Source organism: Melozone crissalis, unplaced genomic scaffold (genome assembly GCF_028551555.1).
Source record: "Melozone crissalis strain CALT ecotype California unplaced genomic scaffold, PUWL_Pcris_2 ptg000013l_1, whole genome shotgun sequence".
Lineage (NCBI taxonomy): Eukaryota > Metazoa > Chordata > Aves > Passeriformes > Passerellidae > Melozone > Melozone crissalis.
In genome coordinates, this window is record NW_026535791.1 from 57,588,481 (window position 1) to 57,607,521 (window position 19,041).

Here is a 19,041-nt window from a genome sequence, read left to right on the forward strand (position 1 = left end):
TAACAATATTTTCCACCTCAAATTGAGATCGATTGCTTAAGAACATATTAATAATGTTCAAAAGCAAAAGAGTGACAGAAGTGTGAACACTAATTTTTAGGGAAATTAGTTCATACTTCGGAAATTCAGACCCCTGCTCCCAAAATAGTGTGTGCACTCATTATTAAAGTTGCAATGTTAATGTGTGGTTTCTTTTCCATTAACAAAAAAAAAAAAAATAATCACAATCTCCTGGGCCAAAATGATCTGAGGCTTTTGCATTGATTAATGAACATATATGTTTTTCCAGTAAGGTCTGTGAGCTCAACACCATGCAAGCACCATGGGATCAGGGAGTAAATGCCTCTCCTCTAACAGGCAATAAGTGGATTGATGGAGTAAGCCATTTTATAAGGATAAAAAAAATCATAGCTAAGCTGATCACTAGCAAGCTGCTTCCAGACCCCACTGGGAATTAAAGTAGATGAGCCATGCACCTTTGAAAAATTAGATTAATTATGGAAATAGCACATGACCCTTAACTAGAGTGGCACTAAATAGTACTGAAATATGGAGGGAACAAGTGGCAAATGGTAAGAGCATCCCACTGTGTGTGGCACCATGTGCTGGTGAAGGTGTAAGTTAGTTTCTTTTTAAAAAATAAAAATTAGTTGAAATTTATATTCTTTGAAGTTGGTACAGCATACTGCTTGATTTATAATAGAATCAGCTGAAAAATGCCCCTTAGTTCTGACTGTGCTTGCACTTAAGGGTAACTCCACTGAAATCCACAGGATGAGTTCTTCAAGGGAAGTTGGCCAGTGCTGTCCAGGCTGGGTTAGCACACTTACTCTGAAGTATGAGGCAGATATTCCTAAAGGAGTGCAGAAGAAGTTGTCCATATCAACACATTTGCAGGGAGAGGAGGGACTCACTTTCTGCCATTCTCAGAAATGTTGGTCATTTTTCTCTCCAACGGGTAAAGCAAAGAACAGCTGTCCAAATATTGGTTATGGCTCCACAGTCAGGGGTGACTTCCACTCACAGAGGTACCAAGTCTCTGAAAAGTGGAGAGAGGAGTTGACACAAGTTTTGGTTCCTTAAGCAAAACTACATTGTAATATTCAATTGAGGTCAAGGAGACAGGAATACTTGAAATTTCTGTTAGGAATAGAAACTAATGGATTTAATTTCAAAACCAAGGTGAATGTAGAAACAGGTATTCCCCTGTTTGGGAAAGGCTTAGGACTGGATTTTGGTCCATGCTCTTGCTCTTGTACTCTTGTATCTAGCCCACAATGTAGAGAGGACCAAGGCTGAAGTGTGCATCATTTCAGCAAGTCTCCCTGTTTGAATGTCCCTTGGGTGCCATAGCTGGTAGCTGTAAGGAAGGAATACAGACCTGCTGTAAATGATGCTGGAAGCCAGACTGATCCAAACAATCTCTTATCACAGGATTATAAAATGACTGTTGCAGATTTGATCCACAAAAGAGAAGGTTAGAATTCTGCACTGATTAATGTCATTGTCTATATTGGGTGCTTAAAACCTTTTGCATAGTTTAGGTGACAACTTGCAAACATTTTTCTATACGCACAGTTACCCTTATACTAACATCATGATACCAGGGGTTTCAAGAGACACCTTCATCCCCTGTAGCAATATGCTTGGATTGCCTCCTAACTGATTCTGGAGCAGTAAGTTCCTCTCTGGAGATGTTTTAAGGAGGCCATTTGATGTTCAGATTTAACTTCAGTCTCAAGATTAGTCAAGAAGAGCCAAGATGGAATGTGGGGGGTCTCACTAGTTGTAACTGAAGGCATGTCATCAGTATGAAATATCATATTTTACTGTATTTAACCATTTCCAGCAATTAGTGGTGAAACAGATTTCTAGATTAAGGGAAGACTCATTGCACAGAATTCTTTTTTTGTGGTTTTAGTTTACCAGACTCCATCTGTTTCTCCACTTCTCCACTGCAGAACATCCTAGCTCTGAAACAAATCCCTTTTTTGTGGATGGAATGGTGTGATAGCTGCTCCTACCTGTTTGTCTCTGTTTCCCACTCCCACTCTTTCCTCAGGCTGTCTAACTAGACAGATTGCCCTAGGTAGGAAACCTTCCCAGTTAAAAACTGAATCAAAGGCAGTGTGTTTCCACTTAATGTTTCAGCTTTGACTAAACATTCTGGTGCATTAAAGATAGTGGTTTAATAAAAATGTGTGCTAATGGGTTGTGTGTTTCAGTGGGTTCTCAGCTCCCACATCAGCTGTATGTGAGGCTCTATCCATGGCTCCCTCTGCTAAGAGTGAAGCTAATGGTTAAACATGATATTCCTTCCTCTGACTACTGCACAGGCAGTGTCAGTGGGCAGCAGTCATGGCCACTTTCCAGAGGATTAGAGTGAGTGTATGGGGTGCTACTTTGCTTTTGCAAAAATCCTGCAGATTTCCAAAACCTAATAAAATCAGGGACCCATAAAACAGCCTCCTTCTGAATGTTAACACAAATGTATTTTAGCTTTAGGGAAATCAGAAGTGATAAAAACTGGTTTTAGTTGCAGTGAGTGTTCTCTGAGGCCTTTCTCAAGGGGGGTTCAGCCATCCTCTCTGTACTGAGCTTCTGTGATTCCATGTGCAGTTGAGGCACACTGTGGTTTTTCTCTCCCATGTGATCTTCTGTTCACAGAGGCCGTGGATGTTAAAGAGAAATAAGGTGTCAGCTGGATCCCTTTGTACACTTTGTGCACTTTATATCTGTGTGTAAAGGAGAGGTGACCTGTGTGGTCACCTCTCAGCAACTTGAGGTGCATCAAGGGGAATGACTCATGCTCTTCTCTGTCTTTTGTACCTGTTATGTGAAGCTGATCCACTGTAGACTCCAACTGCTGCTACCAAAACTACTTTTTGGTGCTCACTGCAGAGAGCTGTCACTGCAAAATGTTGAACAAAATGGTTCAGATCATTGGCACTGTTTAGTCCAGGGGGAAAAAAGAGAAAGGGAAAGACAAAAAATGAGAAGTAATTTGATGCAGTTTAGCCAACATGTAGGTACCCCTCCTGGAATTTAACATTCAGGTATGACAGTATAAGAAATAAATAGTATTCAAAATGAAAACTGCTTCTTATTACCAAGTAGGTCACATTTCTAACAACTGTTTCTCAATATGGAAATATAAGCAGTGATTGCTTTGAAAAATATATAATTATATATTCAACAAAATGCATATTTTTTCCCAATGCACCACAGTTAATTTTATCTGAAAATTAGTGATTACCATTTTGGTGTTAATTATGGAGTACTAAATACATCTTCAGTGTTAAAAGATAGACTCATCTCTATTTCATACATCCCTTGTGGAACTCATTGTGGAATTAACAGTGTTGCTTTGCGAGTTTAGAGGCACATAAAAATTAGGAGATATCATTGGAAACAAAGGATTAATATATTGATTAGGATCTCTGTTTTTACTTAGCCCTACATAAGCACAGAATTTTTCAATTATGTGCAAGGATATTCTGTGAGTGTCCCTGAGAGATCCAGGTCTGGGCGGGCACCATGTATCATGGTATAAGCTGTTTTTATTCTGGATACACACAATTGCTTCTGTGCCATTCTCTGTCTGCATGCCACATATATAACCCACACCTGGTAGGGAACCATGTAGGAAATGAAATGTGGTCTGAGAGAGCATGAGTGGTTTCAGTAAAGCATTATATGGAGCAGAAAGCTTGAGAGTGAATGAGTGCACCAACAATCTGAAAACAGATGAGTGTTATACAGAATAAACCACAAGTGGATACAACCTTTCCTTTCATGTGCAGCCCGTCTCATTTCATCCTCCTGAATGGATCTGTGAAATGTAGAAATGCTGACAACCCTTTCTCCTAGTGAGAGTGAGGAAAGTCTTATCTCCTGCTATGTGAATCATGATACAATAATCCTATGAAGGCATTCTTCCACATACCTCATTCTAAAACATTTGGGCTGAAAAATTCACTTGAGATTGATCAGAGATGATGAGTTCAGTCTAGAAGTCTTGGATATAAACACTTACTGAAGTGCTTTGCTGAGTTCCTATTGTGAGGTATGATCATGTGGGCTGGAGAGGCCAGCCTAGGGTCTTTAGGGGGAGCTGACTCAAATGTATGGATTATCCAACATTTTCATTAGTACCACTGGGGAGATTTGAATGTGGAATAATTTGCAAATGAAGAAACGAGAGGGGGGCAAAATACACACCCAAGGAACATTAGTATTCAACTTCAGAGCAACCTCTGTGTGAGCATATATGCAGTCATTGCAATATTCTGAAAATAATTGCATACATATGTATGTTAGCTCCACCCTCCAGTGGCATCAATAGGTTTAACCTCAGTTTTCTATTGCACTGCAAATTAAGGGAAAAGACTTTATTTTGAGAGTGTTGAACACATGGCTGCCATCCAACAACTTCAGCATGGCAACTTCCCAAGAAAACGCTCCAAGGCAGCCTAATCAGGACAGAATTCCTGGCAAAGTACGTTTTGAGACAAGGCTCTCTCTCTCTTTCCAAAGTAGAAAATTCCTTTGATGGCAGGCACAGAGAGCATTTAAGAACATTCTCAGGTGCCTTTTTTGCAAACTGAAAAATCAAACTCAAAAAACTGGAGAGGAAAATTGCAGGAGTCATTTTAACACCTTTCTTGCTTTTGTTGGGCAGTGGAGACTGAGAAACAGCCAGCTGATTTCACTTTAGTTTTCATTTTTTACTTCTGCCAATAGGTACAAGCTCGTAACTGATTACAGAAGGTTTTAACGCTGCTCTGTAAAAGTGAATGGTGCCTTAAACTGTATCACAAAGCTGAGTTAAATTCTCTCCTAAAGGGCCACTCAGCTTTAGTTTTTTTACCAACACACATTCCAAAATGCTGGTTTGGGTTTTGTGTTGGGATTTTCCCTCCCCACACACAGTATCTTTTATTGCTTCTGTACTGCTCTTCCTGCTTTGCACAGTGCAGTTCTGGCAAGTGGCTTTACCCAGAGCTGTGGTTTGTGGCAAAAATGTGATGTGTTGGAGGAAAGATGGGAAAGACTCCATTAGCCAGCAATAATGTAACATCCCTGCTGTGCCCACAGTGCCAACAGGCTGCAGAGGATGGGTGTCCTGGCTGGGGGAGATACAGGAGCTGGCACAGCCCTGCAGGTTTTTCACTGGGAGGTAACAGAAGCAGCTCTAAACACAACATCCTCCATTGGCTCTGTGAGATGTGGTTTTGGGAGGAAGGTGTGGCTTCAGATCTGCTGACATCATGGAAATGCTTCTGACCTCCTTCTGACTTCACAGGAAGCCAAACACATTAGACCTGCCAGAAATGTGACACTCAGGAATAAAAAAGCTCAAGCCACTCTGGTCAGATGAGCGAGAGCGTCCCAGAAAGCCCAACCTGATAAATGAAACAGAGGAACTTGAAAAATAACAAGATGACATTTTGATATTAAATGTTGAGTTTGGAAGATTAATGTAACTTCTCATTCCCTAAACTAATAAACCTAGTGGTTTTTTCTTAAAAAAAAATCCAAACACCTATTCTAAACAAGAGAATTCTCCTCCTAATTTTTTGCAGATGCACAAATACATGATTAAAACATAAAAGCAGAACACATTGGTCACCTATAGGTATCCATTCTTCAATTAGGAGAGATAAAAAAGTAAATGAAAGTGTCAAGTATCTTACATTGATAATAATTTTATCCTTTATTTATAGCATACATAAGATAGATAGGAGTGCCTGTGTTTTTAAAATAAAGAACACTTTTTAAAAACTCTTGTTATTTGATTCTTGTTCTCCTGGATATCATGTTCAGCAAATAGAAAAATAATATTCCAAGTGAGGAATGTAATAAAACTTTTTATTAACGCTATATTAAACACATTATACTGTCATAGGTGAATCTGGATTCTTACTTTTTGTACTTCTTTTAATAAAGTTCAGGCTGAACACGAGTGTTTTGTAACTGCCAGATAGCCTAGAACATTAATTCTGCCATCCAATATTCCAAGGAAATAGCTTCTTTGTGTTAAAAGATGAAAGGGCCACAGGCAAACCAAACATCACAAGAACCTGGCAGACAAAATGACCCAAGGCTGTTACAGAAGCTACAGAAAGTGTCCCTTGTAGAATTATTCCCAAAAGACAACATTACTTCAAACACCCGTTGGGCTGTTAGAAGTGACACTGTTTGAAACCACCTTGGAAAGGAAGCAGCAGTGCATCCCAGGCCTTGAAGGAGTGTGTAAGGGCTCATGCATATGAAATATCAACAAGGTGATGCTGTGGTGAGCTCAGAGGTGTGGAGGAGGAGCCAGAGACGACATCCACCAGGGGTTATCAGAGCATTTCCTGCAGTTCTGTAGGAGAACAGAGGTCGAGGCACAGGTAAATGAGCCTGGCGGGCTGGCAATTAAGGCAACAAACCAAGCAGGAGCCAGGGAAAGGTGCAGAGAGGGAGGCAAAGCTCTGCAGGCAAGCCCACTGAGGGAAATAGAAGTGATGAGCAAAACAGGAGACAATGTCTTTCAGAAAGGGGGAAAAAAAAGGTCCTACTACAGCAATTTTCTCAGGCACCAGGTGCTGCTCTATCTGCAGTTCCACCTAGACACATCTCTGAGGCAACTGGATGGTTTGGCTCATGTCCCTTCTTTCCTATGACTCCCACAGGTTTTGAACCCTACCGTTATAGACTTTCAGGTTGAAAAATTCCAGTGGTTAAGTTTGAAATCTGTAGTCATTAGAATAATGGGAGATCCCTAGAGAGAGCCAACACTGCTATGCAGAAAATTTATTAGCAGCAGGAACAGAGGCCTGTATCAGCACTTTACTGGTGGATAAATCAGTGGGTTTGCTAATGATGTTTCGGTTCTCTTGATTGAATTGGATTTGTAAGAGAAATGCAGCTGCAGACTGAATTGCTTTATATGACAAGAGAATAATGAATAGCCAATCCTGAACACCCAGGGTTTCTGTATATATGGGATAATTTAGCTTCCGTTCTTGTTATTATTTTATATGCAAATGAAATTATCAATGCCTTTATATAATAACTTCCTGGATCACATTTATTCTAGAGCTTTTGCCTGTTTGTGTGCAAGAGAAATTTCTTTCCCTCATTTCACCCAGGGTTTAATACTAAATCCAGCTCCTGCTGGAGCCTGGGGGAGTTTTATTGTGTTATAGATATGACCCATCCCGAGGGCATTGAAAGTGAACAGAAAATATTGAAACTGCCTGTGGTTATGAGGGTGCTATTATTTATTTGGAGATAGGGCCCATTACCTTATGCTATTATCTGCAAGTTACATGTACTGGGTTTTGCATATTTGATGTTTACTTAACATGCACATCAGGTTCTTTTAACAATAGTGTTTCAGAGATGGTCTGGCTGAGTGCCCTCATCAGCCTCTTGCTAGGTTGTTCTCTGGGGTTCCAGCCAGTCAGTCTTTATGTGTTTGAAGCTCTAAATAGGCTGCTGCTCCCACTCTGAAGGATCACGCCAAACTGAACCAATGCCTGCTGGAAAAGGAAAAAACGGGATGCCAGCTGGCCAAGAGGGCTGAAAAGAGAGAAAAAAGAGATAAAATCATTCTTACACTGAGAAACTGCCTTAGCAACGTCCTCATCTGCTGGGTGGTAATAGATCACAGTTGCCTGGTTGGTCTTCCAAATGGCTGAGCTCCCAAGTTACAGTTACTCCTTGCCCTTGGAGGTGCAGTTGACTGAGATGTACTGTTGAGACACATAAATTTAACAGATGGATTGTGCAGGCCAGGCACTGTATCCAGCAATTGTTTCTCTCACTAGGGGAAAGTCTTACAAAAGCCTTTCCCTGGTGTTCAACAGGATCGTGGTGGTTCATTGCACTGCAACTTTAGAAAGGTTTTGGGTGATTGGCTGCAGTGGAGAGAAACAAACTGGCGGTGACACAATTCCCACCATTTGCACAACAGTGAGGAGATTTTCTTTTAAGTAGGAAAACAGGAGAGAAAATTCTTCCCTTACCCACTGACAGGCCAGGGGCAATGCTGTGGAAAGGGTCTTGCTACTTTCTGCTTTCAGCATTTATAGGGCCAGAGGCATTGATCAGAAAATCTGGTCATCTCCATTAGTCCTTCTCTCATGTGCTCTGCCAGCAACTGAGTGTCCAGGCAACAGGTTTTGCCCTCCTTGTGCGAGGCAGACAGGAGTGCAGGGGCTGAGAGAGCATCATCAGCCTGCAGAACAGTGTGTGCTGGGGTGGAGAGACACAGTCAGGAAGGAGTCTTTGTGAAAAAGAACATGAGGGAGCAAGAAGAGAGGTGTGCTGAAAAGAACTGAAGAAATGAGAAGCCCAGGAAACTGCTCAGCTGGATTCTTGGAGATATTAAGTGTCATGGATGTGGCCAGAAAAATGCATCACAGTGCACACTCATTTAATTCCAGGTAGCTTCATGGGGGTGGCAGTGGTGGGAGAGGCAGTGTAGGTGTTTTTCCTACATTCAGTATATATTCAGATGTTATTTCAGGCCTTGGAAGTGCAGCTGCTAAGCCACTCAACATTTTAAAGGTTGCTCAGCTAAGAATTATATTAGAAAACACCTCAGATTTTAATACTGGAAACCAGGAAATCAAAATAACTTTGGAAAATCAAGAAACACAACACAGTTTTTGGACATATTTTCTTTACAATTATTATTCTTTACAATAATTTTGGGCACCCTACTAGAATGAAAAAAATCTGCATTGTACTTGAAAATCTGCTGAATGTTTTTAGCATTTTAAGGGTTTTACATAAATTCTGACTTCAAAAGCCTGTCATGAAGGAAGTTTAACTAACAAAACAAAATTGTTTAATGACTGGCTTTTAGTGAGGTATTTAAAAATTTCCAACAATATAAGCAGTTGGTATGTTTTATTCCAGTAGGACATCCTATCTTCTTTGATTGAGGTGAACAATTCTGTCATGCTGATGGGACTATTGCACTGCAGGCTGTGCATGGAATGACAGTTTCAAAAAGTAACACAAATCACCAGTGCTGCTAATTATTATCACTGTATTTACCACAAAAATCTTTAGTTCTAACCGTGCCAGTGAAACCTGAAAATGCAAGTAACACAGCTAGGCTAAAAGAGCTATTGAAGGGAAGAGACAGCAAGGCAGCTCTTTTTCTGCTTTTAAACAAGATTTAACTGCTGTTGACAGAGGAAGTACAGGACATCTTTCTAAAGCAGGTCTGCATAGGAAAACACTCACAAAGGGCAAATAACTAATCTTGTTAACAAGTTCTCTATAAATTACTTTCCACTCTGGAGATACATTTATGCTCTCACACTGGAGCTGTAGGTGACCTGAAGAGGGATCTGCTCAACACAAAAAACAAAGGAGGAAAAATTTTGTCTGCCATTTTCTCTATTTTCTGCGGTGATACAGAAGAGCAGTTCTGGAGTAAGGATTTTCTATAGCACAGCTGTTCTTTCTGATGTGTCCCTGAAAGAATTCACCATCTGGCACTGATGATATCACAGCCTGTTGCTATGGGACCATCATGTCATCACACATATCCCACACTCAGCATCCTTTCAGAGCAAAACAGTACAGCTGGCACATCTGAGTCCAGCAGGCACCAGAAAAAGGTGACAAGGACCACAGGGCCAGAATATAATGATAAAAACAGCTGGTAAGAGCATGCTCAGTTATGAGGCTTCTCTGAGGAGGAAGGACTTCCAGTGTGCCCCTAACACCCAGGGCAGTGACATTAAAACAGGACAGCAAAACAGCTGCGGCACTGCTGACACAACTCTGTTGCAGAGCAATATCAATGAAAATGTCATGCTTTGCTCAACAAATATTTTCTTGTCTCTACTGCAGTGTGGTCTGGCATTACTGGAAATCCTAAATTCATCAACATATATAGAGAAAAACTGATAAAAAGTAGTGAATATTACTACCTTCCCATTACACAGTCTATTATTCATTTGACTGCTATTGGTTTAAAATGCATTTCAGATTTATATTCTGCAGTCACGTAAGAATTATTCTGTTTGGAGAAACTGACATAACTTGTGTTTCAAGTGCATGGCAGCAGAACTGGCTGAGGTTTTATCTCAACCTCACCACTTTTCAGCAAAGGACAGCAGAAGGGGAGCCTTCAGCTATTACTCAGCCACTTCATGGAATATGCTACAGACCAGAAGCATGGCCTTTGATGAGTTATTGTTTAAGTAAAAACATACTTCAAACATTTATTTCTGTGAAGTCCCTGCCTTCAGTCCACATAGAAGATATTACAGGATCTTAATTCTAAAAAAAGCCTAATATACATAATCTGTAACTACATTTCCATTTTTTGCAACTCTCTGACAAGGACAACTTAAATTTCCTGGTATTTTATTACACTTTGCAAGTGAGAAGCAGGCCTTGCAGCCTTAACAAGCAGATGTGGAGGTGACAGGAAATGGAATTTCCTAATTAGTTTCTGAAATGTATGAGATGATGTTATTGCTGGAGGTAGCAGAAACCAGACATGATGACTGAGATCTTTTCCTGTTCAATGCAAAGGATGGGAGTAACACAGCTATATGAGTATCAAAATTGCAGAAATACAATGCAGAGACTTTTTCATGCTGGCTGCTTGTACAAGCCTAGACCAAAAGAGTTTACTGAATCTCAGGCTAAATAACAAGTAAATGGGATTACATTAAACAGCTTAGCACTAGGTGTCTTCCAACTTGACTCCTTTTGACCTCAATAACAGTAAACTTTGGTGGAGCTGAATCATCTAACAGGAGGGGCTGCTCTAACTAGAAAATGCATGAGATAGCTGAAAGCTGAACCTCAGGACTGGTGTTTCAATCTTCATCTTCAGTAGAAGCATGTGGAAAGATTCTAAACATCCCTATAAACAGATCAGAAATCTGTTATCCTCCAGTGCCAACACCTGATGGCAACTGTGTAGGGGACATGAAAAAAACACTCTTTTTTTTAGCCCTCCCCAGCTATCAGTAAGGTCCAGATTACAGACATCCAAAGACAGTGGTGTAATTTATTTTTAACAGCTCTTCATAGATTTTTGCCTCACTTTTTATTGACTCAAGAAATTGTTGCTTTTATTTAAAACAAACTCTTACAGTTAAGGAGTACCACTTGTAACTCTATTTAGAAGAAATCCCCACCAATTCTTTCCTCTTTTCTCATTCCTTCCTCCCCACAAATTATGTCTTTGGGATGGCTGAAAACAACAGGTATGGGGATAGCAGTTATGTGTATTTTGGTTTTTCAAAAGGCGTTGCAGGCAAAACATCTCAATGTAGTTTAGGGAAGCAGCAGTGGTATTGGCACCATTAGGCTGAAAAGTATTTTCTTTTCAAAAACTATGTATGTTTGCATTTATTCTGTTTGCTTGCCTTCTTAGAAGAAAAGAATTAATGACTGAAGGGGAAAAAATTTGTTCTGTGACTGTGTAATGAAATCCATGCTCAGAGAATCTCCATTACTCCCTGCAAGCTCAAGAGAAGCATGTCTTTCTCCACTTTTGGCCAAGCAAGACAGAGCATTCCTGACCTGTCAATATTAGCAGTTGAGGCTGATGCCTGTACAACCAATTCCAAAGAATGGACTGAGTCTAAGCAACTCCTCTTCCATGACAGCCAGGTCTCCAACACAACACCCAAATGGCAATGTCATGGTCTGTCACCCACCCACCCTGAGCTCCTCTGCACTGTCACTGTGTGCCAGCTCAGCAATTCCAGTTATGTGAGAATCCAGGAAGAGGTGTGAAGCCTTGAACACCCTGAGGCTATAACCACCCTTCAGAAGCTGCTGAGACTCCCTTACAGGCTGCTATCCTACCTAAAATACAGCCCATTAGAATTAGTGTCCTTTGGACTATCCATGCAGGAACACAGGAGACAACAGGTTAGCCAGGGTGGACAGCTGATTGATTAGCACACAAACATGAAAAAAGATTTTTGTCACAGCATGAATGTATTGTTTATCAAATAATACATTTTCCAGGAGGTTACACTTTTAAGAAACCAGAAGGAAAACAGAGTTGGGATGTTTCATTTTGACAGACTATATTTCACATTTTGGGCAATAATCTTGGCCCCTCTCTAATTCTTTCAGCAAAAATGTTCAGCCCAGCATGCCAAAAATCACACTTAAAACTCAAAATTCAAGCAGCTGAATCTATGTCTTGCTTTTCTCAATTTCTACATCAAGAGCTAGACTGCGATTAGTGCAACAAGAGATGAAGACACCGATATTTACAGCATATTTCACATAATGAATGAGAAGCTTTTACTAAGAGAAAGACACAAATGACCAAATCTCTATGTGTTACACATGTGATGCTTATCCTTCATAAAGGCTGTTAGAGAAATTTAAGTTGCTTTTTATTAACACTTTTTCCAAGTGTGAGATGTTTGCAGCCAACTATTAATGAGACCCCTGTCGAAAAGGATGAATACCTACCTGTAATGTTGATTGAGAAAATGATGCTCATCAAAAGGGCTGAATCTCTTCTCTGTACACACAGGCACAGTGAGCTGTCAGCTGCTGTATGGGGAAAAAATTCTAAAAGAACAAGAGCCCTTGACAACGTCACCATAAAAGTAAGCAGTTTTTCTTTCAGTAGGAAACAGGTCATTGCTTCATTTCTATGTTACATTTATATTACACCAATTCTGAAAGGAGTTTTTTGCTCATTCCTTTTAAGAATGCTCTTAAGTAGAAAAGACCTATTACATTTTTCTCCTATCTTCAAAGCACCTACAACCAATCACAAACTCTTCTCCTGAAAATAAGGCTGTTTTGTTTGTAACAAATGAGGAAACCAGTTTTTGAAATGAAGACTGACTGGATGACAGTTTTTGACTTCAGGGTGTAATAATCCTTGTACTGGAGCTGGGAAAAGCTCATGAGAAACAGCACCACCAGCAAGTGAAGAATTCCCTTTGGGCAGGACTACACCAACAGCTGGCATAACTGAAAGCAAAGGTGCAACCTTCTGGAGAAGGAGGAATCAAGGAACCACAGCTGCATTCTAGTCAAGGAACAGTGTGTCTTTGGGCAAAAAAGGTGCACATGTTCCATGACTGAGGACTGCAGCAGAATACATGTGTGCAAGAAAGGTGAATGTTACAGACGACTCAAGTGCCATTTTTGAGTTGTTGCTGCATTTCCTCCATGATCACATGCTTTTATGTGAGGTGTTTATCAGAAAGGTAAAATGACATGGAAGATAGAGTAAAAGAACTGCAACACAGAATTTTCAAGTTCTGCTGAATTTCCAGCAAAATGGGACATCTAGGGGTACTTGGCCAGATGTCCCCTTTTGCTGGCCTATCCCCTGAAATGAGATTATTTGGCAGCAACTTTTAAATCTGCCGAAGGGTATTTCAGGAGTTGGTAGATAGCTCCTAAGGAATAATTCATCCAGTTCTCTCTCCTTCTAACCTCATAGCATTTTTAAGCATATTAAACCCTCTTAAAAATACTTAAAAGAATCAAAGGCAAGGTAATTTCCTTTACATATTTCTTTTTATAGATTTATTTTACATTTTATGTGAAGTAGGAAAGGAATTCAATGTTTGTCTTATATGAGGTCTCCACAAATACTTTTTGAGACCAGAATTTCTGCTTCTGCTAGCAGAACCAGTTGGATAAAGAATCAACCACAGCAAGAACTGGAACTTGTATTGAAAAGAACAGCCCAGTCCTACTTCACCCATTCTTCCTTTTTTTTCTGAACTGAACTGCACAGGGTAAACACCATCACCACACTGGAAGCATTTCAAATAGGAACAGAGAAATTTATGCATGTTAATCTGTGACAGGGTTTTCCCCCAGTGGATACAGCAACCCTCCCATTCATTTTGCACCACACCATGCATGTGTGGTATTGCCTGACATTGCTGTGAAAGTCCTGTCAACACTCCTCGTGCTTCTCCATATGTTAAAACCACTCCTGCTCTAAGTTCAATCTTCCTTAAACAATACAGCAGCTAAAAGAAAGCTTTACTATCTAAGAACTGAAGTGTTTTAAGTACGGAAGTTTGTTTATATAAAAAAATAATTTACAAGGTGTTAAGAAGAAAATTTATTTGGTCAAAGGAAGGAAACCCAAACAAAACACTGAATTTTTGACAAAATCCACCAAAAACAAGAGTGACAACAAATGCAGAACTGTTAATAATCCTTTTTTCTCTCCTGTCTCACTGAAGTTTTTCAGATTAATCACACCAGAAGTAAGTCTTGGAAACTGGAGGCTTTTTCATTTCAGTGTTCAGTTTAACTTCATCTGTGAAAGATGTGGAACCTACATGGAAATTCTGCTTTGAAAAAACAGTAACTACTACTGAAAGCAAAGACATTCCAAACTGCACTGCAGACTTGTTTTGCTGCAGCTGGCTGCTGCAGAGGGCACAGCAACTGCTGAGTGCATTACAAACTACACATGCTACAGAGAAACTCTGGACACTCAGTCAGCATGAAGTGAAGTTAATATTTTACTTGTAACCTTCTTCTGTTGCCAGGAAGGCAGATGAGTGTGTCACTATGAAACCAGCAGACGATTCCTTTGCCCTGGCATGGAAATGCAACAATGTCACAAACTACTGCCCTTCAATCCACAACGATATTTATCAGCAGAGAGTCCTTTTAAGCATTCAGGGCACCATTTTCTAAGGAGCCACAGGTTTTGAGGGGCCAGTTCAGCCTCATTTACACAAACCACCAGTGTGCCTCACTCTGTGGGGCAAACATAACAGGTCCAAAGTAAAGAGTGACAGAAGCAGAACCAAAACAGCTAGTGCAGATGGATGAGCACACACAGAGGCACATCTCTATGCAGATGGATGAAAATAGAATCTACTTGCTTCTGTTTAAATTTTGTGCACGTCCTATGCACTTGGCCAGTTGGAATCTGCACCTAAAACAGACATACAGCCCACAGGGCTACCTGGCTTCCACAGCTCCGTAAACATTGGTCAGATATAGTCTATCACTCTAATAAGCCTTCTTAAAGCTTCAAGCAAAAATCACTGTAGGCACTGGCTCCAATAGCACTGTGTCCTCTTAAGTTTCTCTTCTGCTAAACACATCTCTAACAGACAGGATCACATCAGGCCTCTGCCCGATCCTCCCACCCCTTCATTAAAACACTTTTCTGTATAATGTTGCTTTAGAGTCAAATTCCTGCCAGACAAGTATCAGCCTGGAAGAAAAACTTCCTGCTTTATTATAAACCTTTGAAAAAGAATTCCAATGTCTGGGCTATGGTAATTTGGTAAGTTGTATCTTGGCCAGTGGGCTCCTGATTCTCAAAAAAATCCAAGATTAGCAGACATAACACTTCAAGCTATGCTGTGTGAAACAAGATCCTAATACTACTATGTTCAATAAGACTAGAAAATGGGATCACTCAAATTCCTAAACAGGAAGAGCAGACAATTTGTAAAGTCTTTCTCTTCTCTGCATTAAGTTTTCCCAGTTCACTGGGTATGGACATTATTATGTTTCTTGCATGTGTGGTCAAGGCAAGTGGGTATCAAATGATTGAATTTTAGACACGTTTGATATTCCTGTCCCTCCTATTACTACTTGACAATTGTATGTGCGTTGAATGTGAACATCACTGACAGACACTGTAAAAGAAAAAAAGGCCAAAGAAATACATCCTGTCCTTGCCAGACTCTCCCTCAAAGTCCAAAACCAAACTTGCAGTTTGTTCTTTCAGCAGCCCAGCCTGAGGCACCTGACCCTGTAGCACTGGCGTGATTTATCTCTTACTTATTTCTGGTGTGATTAATCTGCCACGTCAGAGGACAGTGCAGGTACTCACAGCTTAAGGGGAATAATGGGCCAGTATTTGGGCTGCTTTTTGTCACAGTTCCTATCAAAGATGAGCTGCATGGCAGCCTCCATTGCCTGGATTTTGGCAGCTTCAGCCCCATACAGCTTCTTCATTTCTGCCATGCGCCTCTCCCCAGGCCGTTCTGTGGGCGGCTCCACTGACCGCTCCACTCTCCAGTGCAGGTCCTGATCAGCCTCCACGTAGGGGTCCTCAGCTTCCAGCTGCTGCTGCCTCCCTGGACAAATAAACCATAAGAGATGTAAATTACTGGGCTGTCAAACAATCGTGTTTTGTTTTAACTTTAAAAATATTATATATTCATATTTTAGCTGGGTCTAAAAGGAAAAAATCCACATGTTCTAGGCTGCAGCTGCACTCATTTTCCATAAAGAAATTCCTACTGATGATAAAGCCAGGCTGGAATAAATGGGGAGAAATGAAGAAGATCCTGGAACTGAATCCTAAATGTGTAGGAAACCTCTGTATTAGTACTACTAAGCAAAAATCAACATTGCTCAATTTCTCCCCAAAACACACATGGCCCTGAAAAAAACTCAAACAACAAAACAACAAAAACCCAAAATACAACCCCCCTCTCTCTCCCAAGAAAACTGAAACAACCCAACCAAAAATCCCAAACCACTCCCCATACCAAAAAATCAAACAAAAAGCAGAGTTGTTTCCAAAATAATGACTTAGCAGCTGAGAAAGGAAACAATGCACAGGACAATGCAACTTTAGCTGAATGATAGCCAAGGGAAAATGTAATCAGTTACTACTCCGTGAAAATGAACAAATGGGTCTGTCATGTCAGCTATTAAGTGCATTCAATGAAACACAGCTGTAAGCATCGTGCTTAGATTAACTGTCCAAACTCAGCCATTTCTCAAGACTTGCAAAGTTCAAAGCTGGCAGCCTTACTCTATTGCTTTGAAAACAAACAAAACACCACCAACATAAAGCATGCACCATGTCTTTTAGAGAGGATTTAAAACAATTCAAGAGGTGAAACATTTGGACCAATCTGTCAACAAAAATGCTGTGGTAAGCCTGACTGGAAGCAAGAACTTGGTTGTGGCATGTCCAAATTTACTTCTGCTTCCTGGGTACTGCTCTGATGAAAGAAACAATGCTTTGTGCAGTTAAAACATCAGAGTGCTCCACAAAACTCCCCTCTTATGGGGGCATTTCTACAAGAGAGAGAAAATCACCCAGCAGCTGAACTCCTCAATAACAAATGAGTATCCTCAAAACCGTGTAACAGGCACAATTTGCTACTAATGACAGCAGCAGGGTTTTTTTTGAACATCAAAAAGGAGAGAGTGTCCACAGGTCAGGATGCATTGGTCACACACAAGACATGCTTCTCTCAGCGTATGGTGCCATGTACTTCTTCTCTCTTTCACCCTAACACAGAGATTTAGCTTCCACAACACACATGGCATCTGCAAACTCTAACTCAAAGTTAAATATCCTGACATTTGTGTGTCAAACATCTGCAGTTTATTTTTATACTGGAAAGTACTGTACCAAGCAGCCAAGTGACTGTCAGCCTTCCTAAAGGAATTATCCCCTGAACACCATTCACAGACAACAGATATTTTAAACAATACGATCAGAAACTTCAATTTTGGGATCTGTTTGTGCTACAGACACAGAAAGCTTTTGTCCTGTCATGTGAAACACTATTTGTATTGGTCATAGAAGGGCTTGAGGAGTTATTAGCCATCTATTACAGAAAGCCATTTCTGTGATTTTGCTTCAAGGGCACACCCCTGCATTAGGCTGCACTGCCAGAATTCACAAGGAAATATACATTAGAGTCCATATGTGTTTTTGGAAGAGTCAGATTTATTTGGTGTTGGGCCATTTTAACCAGAAGGTCTGAATTAAAGACTCTACCATTGTCTACAGAGAGCTCAGCACAGTATAGCACCCAGGCTACACCCTGCACCCCACTGAAACCAAGCTCCTGGGACATCACGCTGCCCACAACTGCACAGCATGCTTTTAAGCACAAACTTCATGCACATTACATTGAATAATTTTAGACTGATAAAACCAAACAAGACTATACTGGCAAACCAATGTTTCTCACTGTAGATTACACAGCCAACTGGTAAGGCAATGAATTGGACCCATATTTGTTAACTCTCTTGGGACACTAGATAGTTCCTTGTACTTCTGTATTGCCCGGGGAAATTTTTAATTCTTCAGTTTCATAAGTGTATGCTAGAGACAGCTGCTTCCTCACTTGTTTGCTGTAGAATGCTGTCTGACAGCTCACTGCACACGCTGATCCTTAAGAAAAAAATTTCTCTGGAGATAGATAATGAATTCTTCTGTTTGGAAATTAAATGGATCTCTAGCAGAAGCTTCATGATGGATGAGTGGATTACAGTTTAGTGTGCATCAATCTCCATTTCTCAACACAGAGTAGTTCATAAATCTGTAGATCCTAATTGTAACAATCAAAATAATAATACCAATTTAAATTCCATTCTCAGAATTACCTGATGTATGTCTAGAGTGTTTTACTTTACACTAATCAGATATAGTGCCTGTAACTTTCTAGCTTTATTTCTGCTGTTCCATAGCTACTGGTTCAAAAAGTCCCAGAGTGATTGTATTACAGAGTTTTAGACACATAAATCAGGTCTAGAATCCAGGCAGAGGCTCAGGACAGAAATGTGCTATAAGGACCCACATTTTTTTGCACCAAAGGCTGGATTTGAGCACAGAACACGACAGCTGTTGCTGGTAATACCACTGCAGCTGCGGGGAATACACTGCAGTTTCAAATCAGTTATCTGTGCAGAGATACCACTGGAACAAACTCCAGTCATAGACAGAATCACAGAATGGCTTGGGCTACAATGGACCTTAAAAATCATCTGATTCCAACCCTCCTGCCACAGGAAGGGACAGTGTCCCCCAGATCAAGCTGCTTAGAGCCCCATCCAGTCTGGCCCTGAGCACTGCCAGAGATGGGACAACCACAGCTTCTCTGGGCAACCTGTTCCAGTGTTTCACCACCCTCACAGTAGGCAGCATTATTTCCTTTTATAGACTATCAAGGAATGAAGTCATGAAACTAAATGGGCATGTAAACTACTGCTTTTCCAAAAACAATATTTCCAAAAATAGACATAAGGAATAGATAACAGAGAAAGTATTGTCCTGTTGAGATG

General features: G+C 40.5%; 1 protein-coding gene across 1 annotated transcript in view; it reads right to left on the reverse strand.

Moving 5' to 3' along the window:
* Positions 1-7,390: 7,390 nt before the first annotated feature.
* GEMIN8 (gem nuclear organelle associated protein 8) overlaps positions 7,391-19,041 on the reverse strand; it is a 35,676-nt gene continuing 24,025 nt past the window's right edge. The window contains exons 5-6 of the mRNA XM_054271683.1: positions 15,839-16,085; positions 7,391-7,572 (exon numbers count right to left, since the gene is read on the reverse strand). Coding sequence (XP_054127658.1) covers positions 7,461-7,572; positions 15,839-16,085 — 359 coding nt within the window. The 3' untranslated portion in view covers positions 7,391-7,460. The remainder of the gene's footprint in view (positions 7,573-15,838; positions 16,086-19,041) is intronic.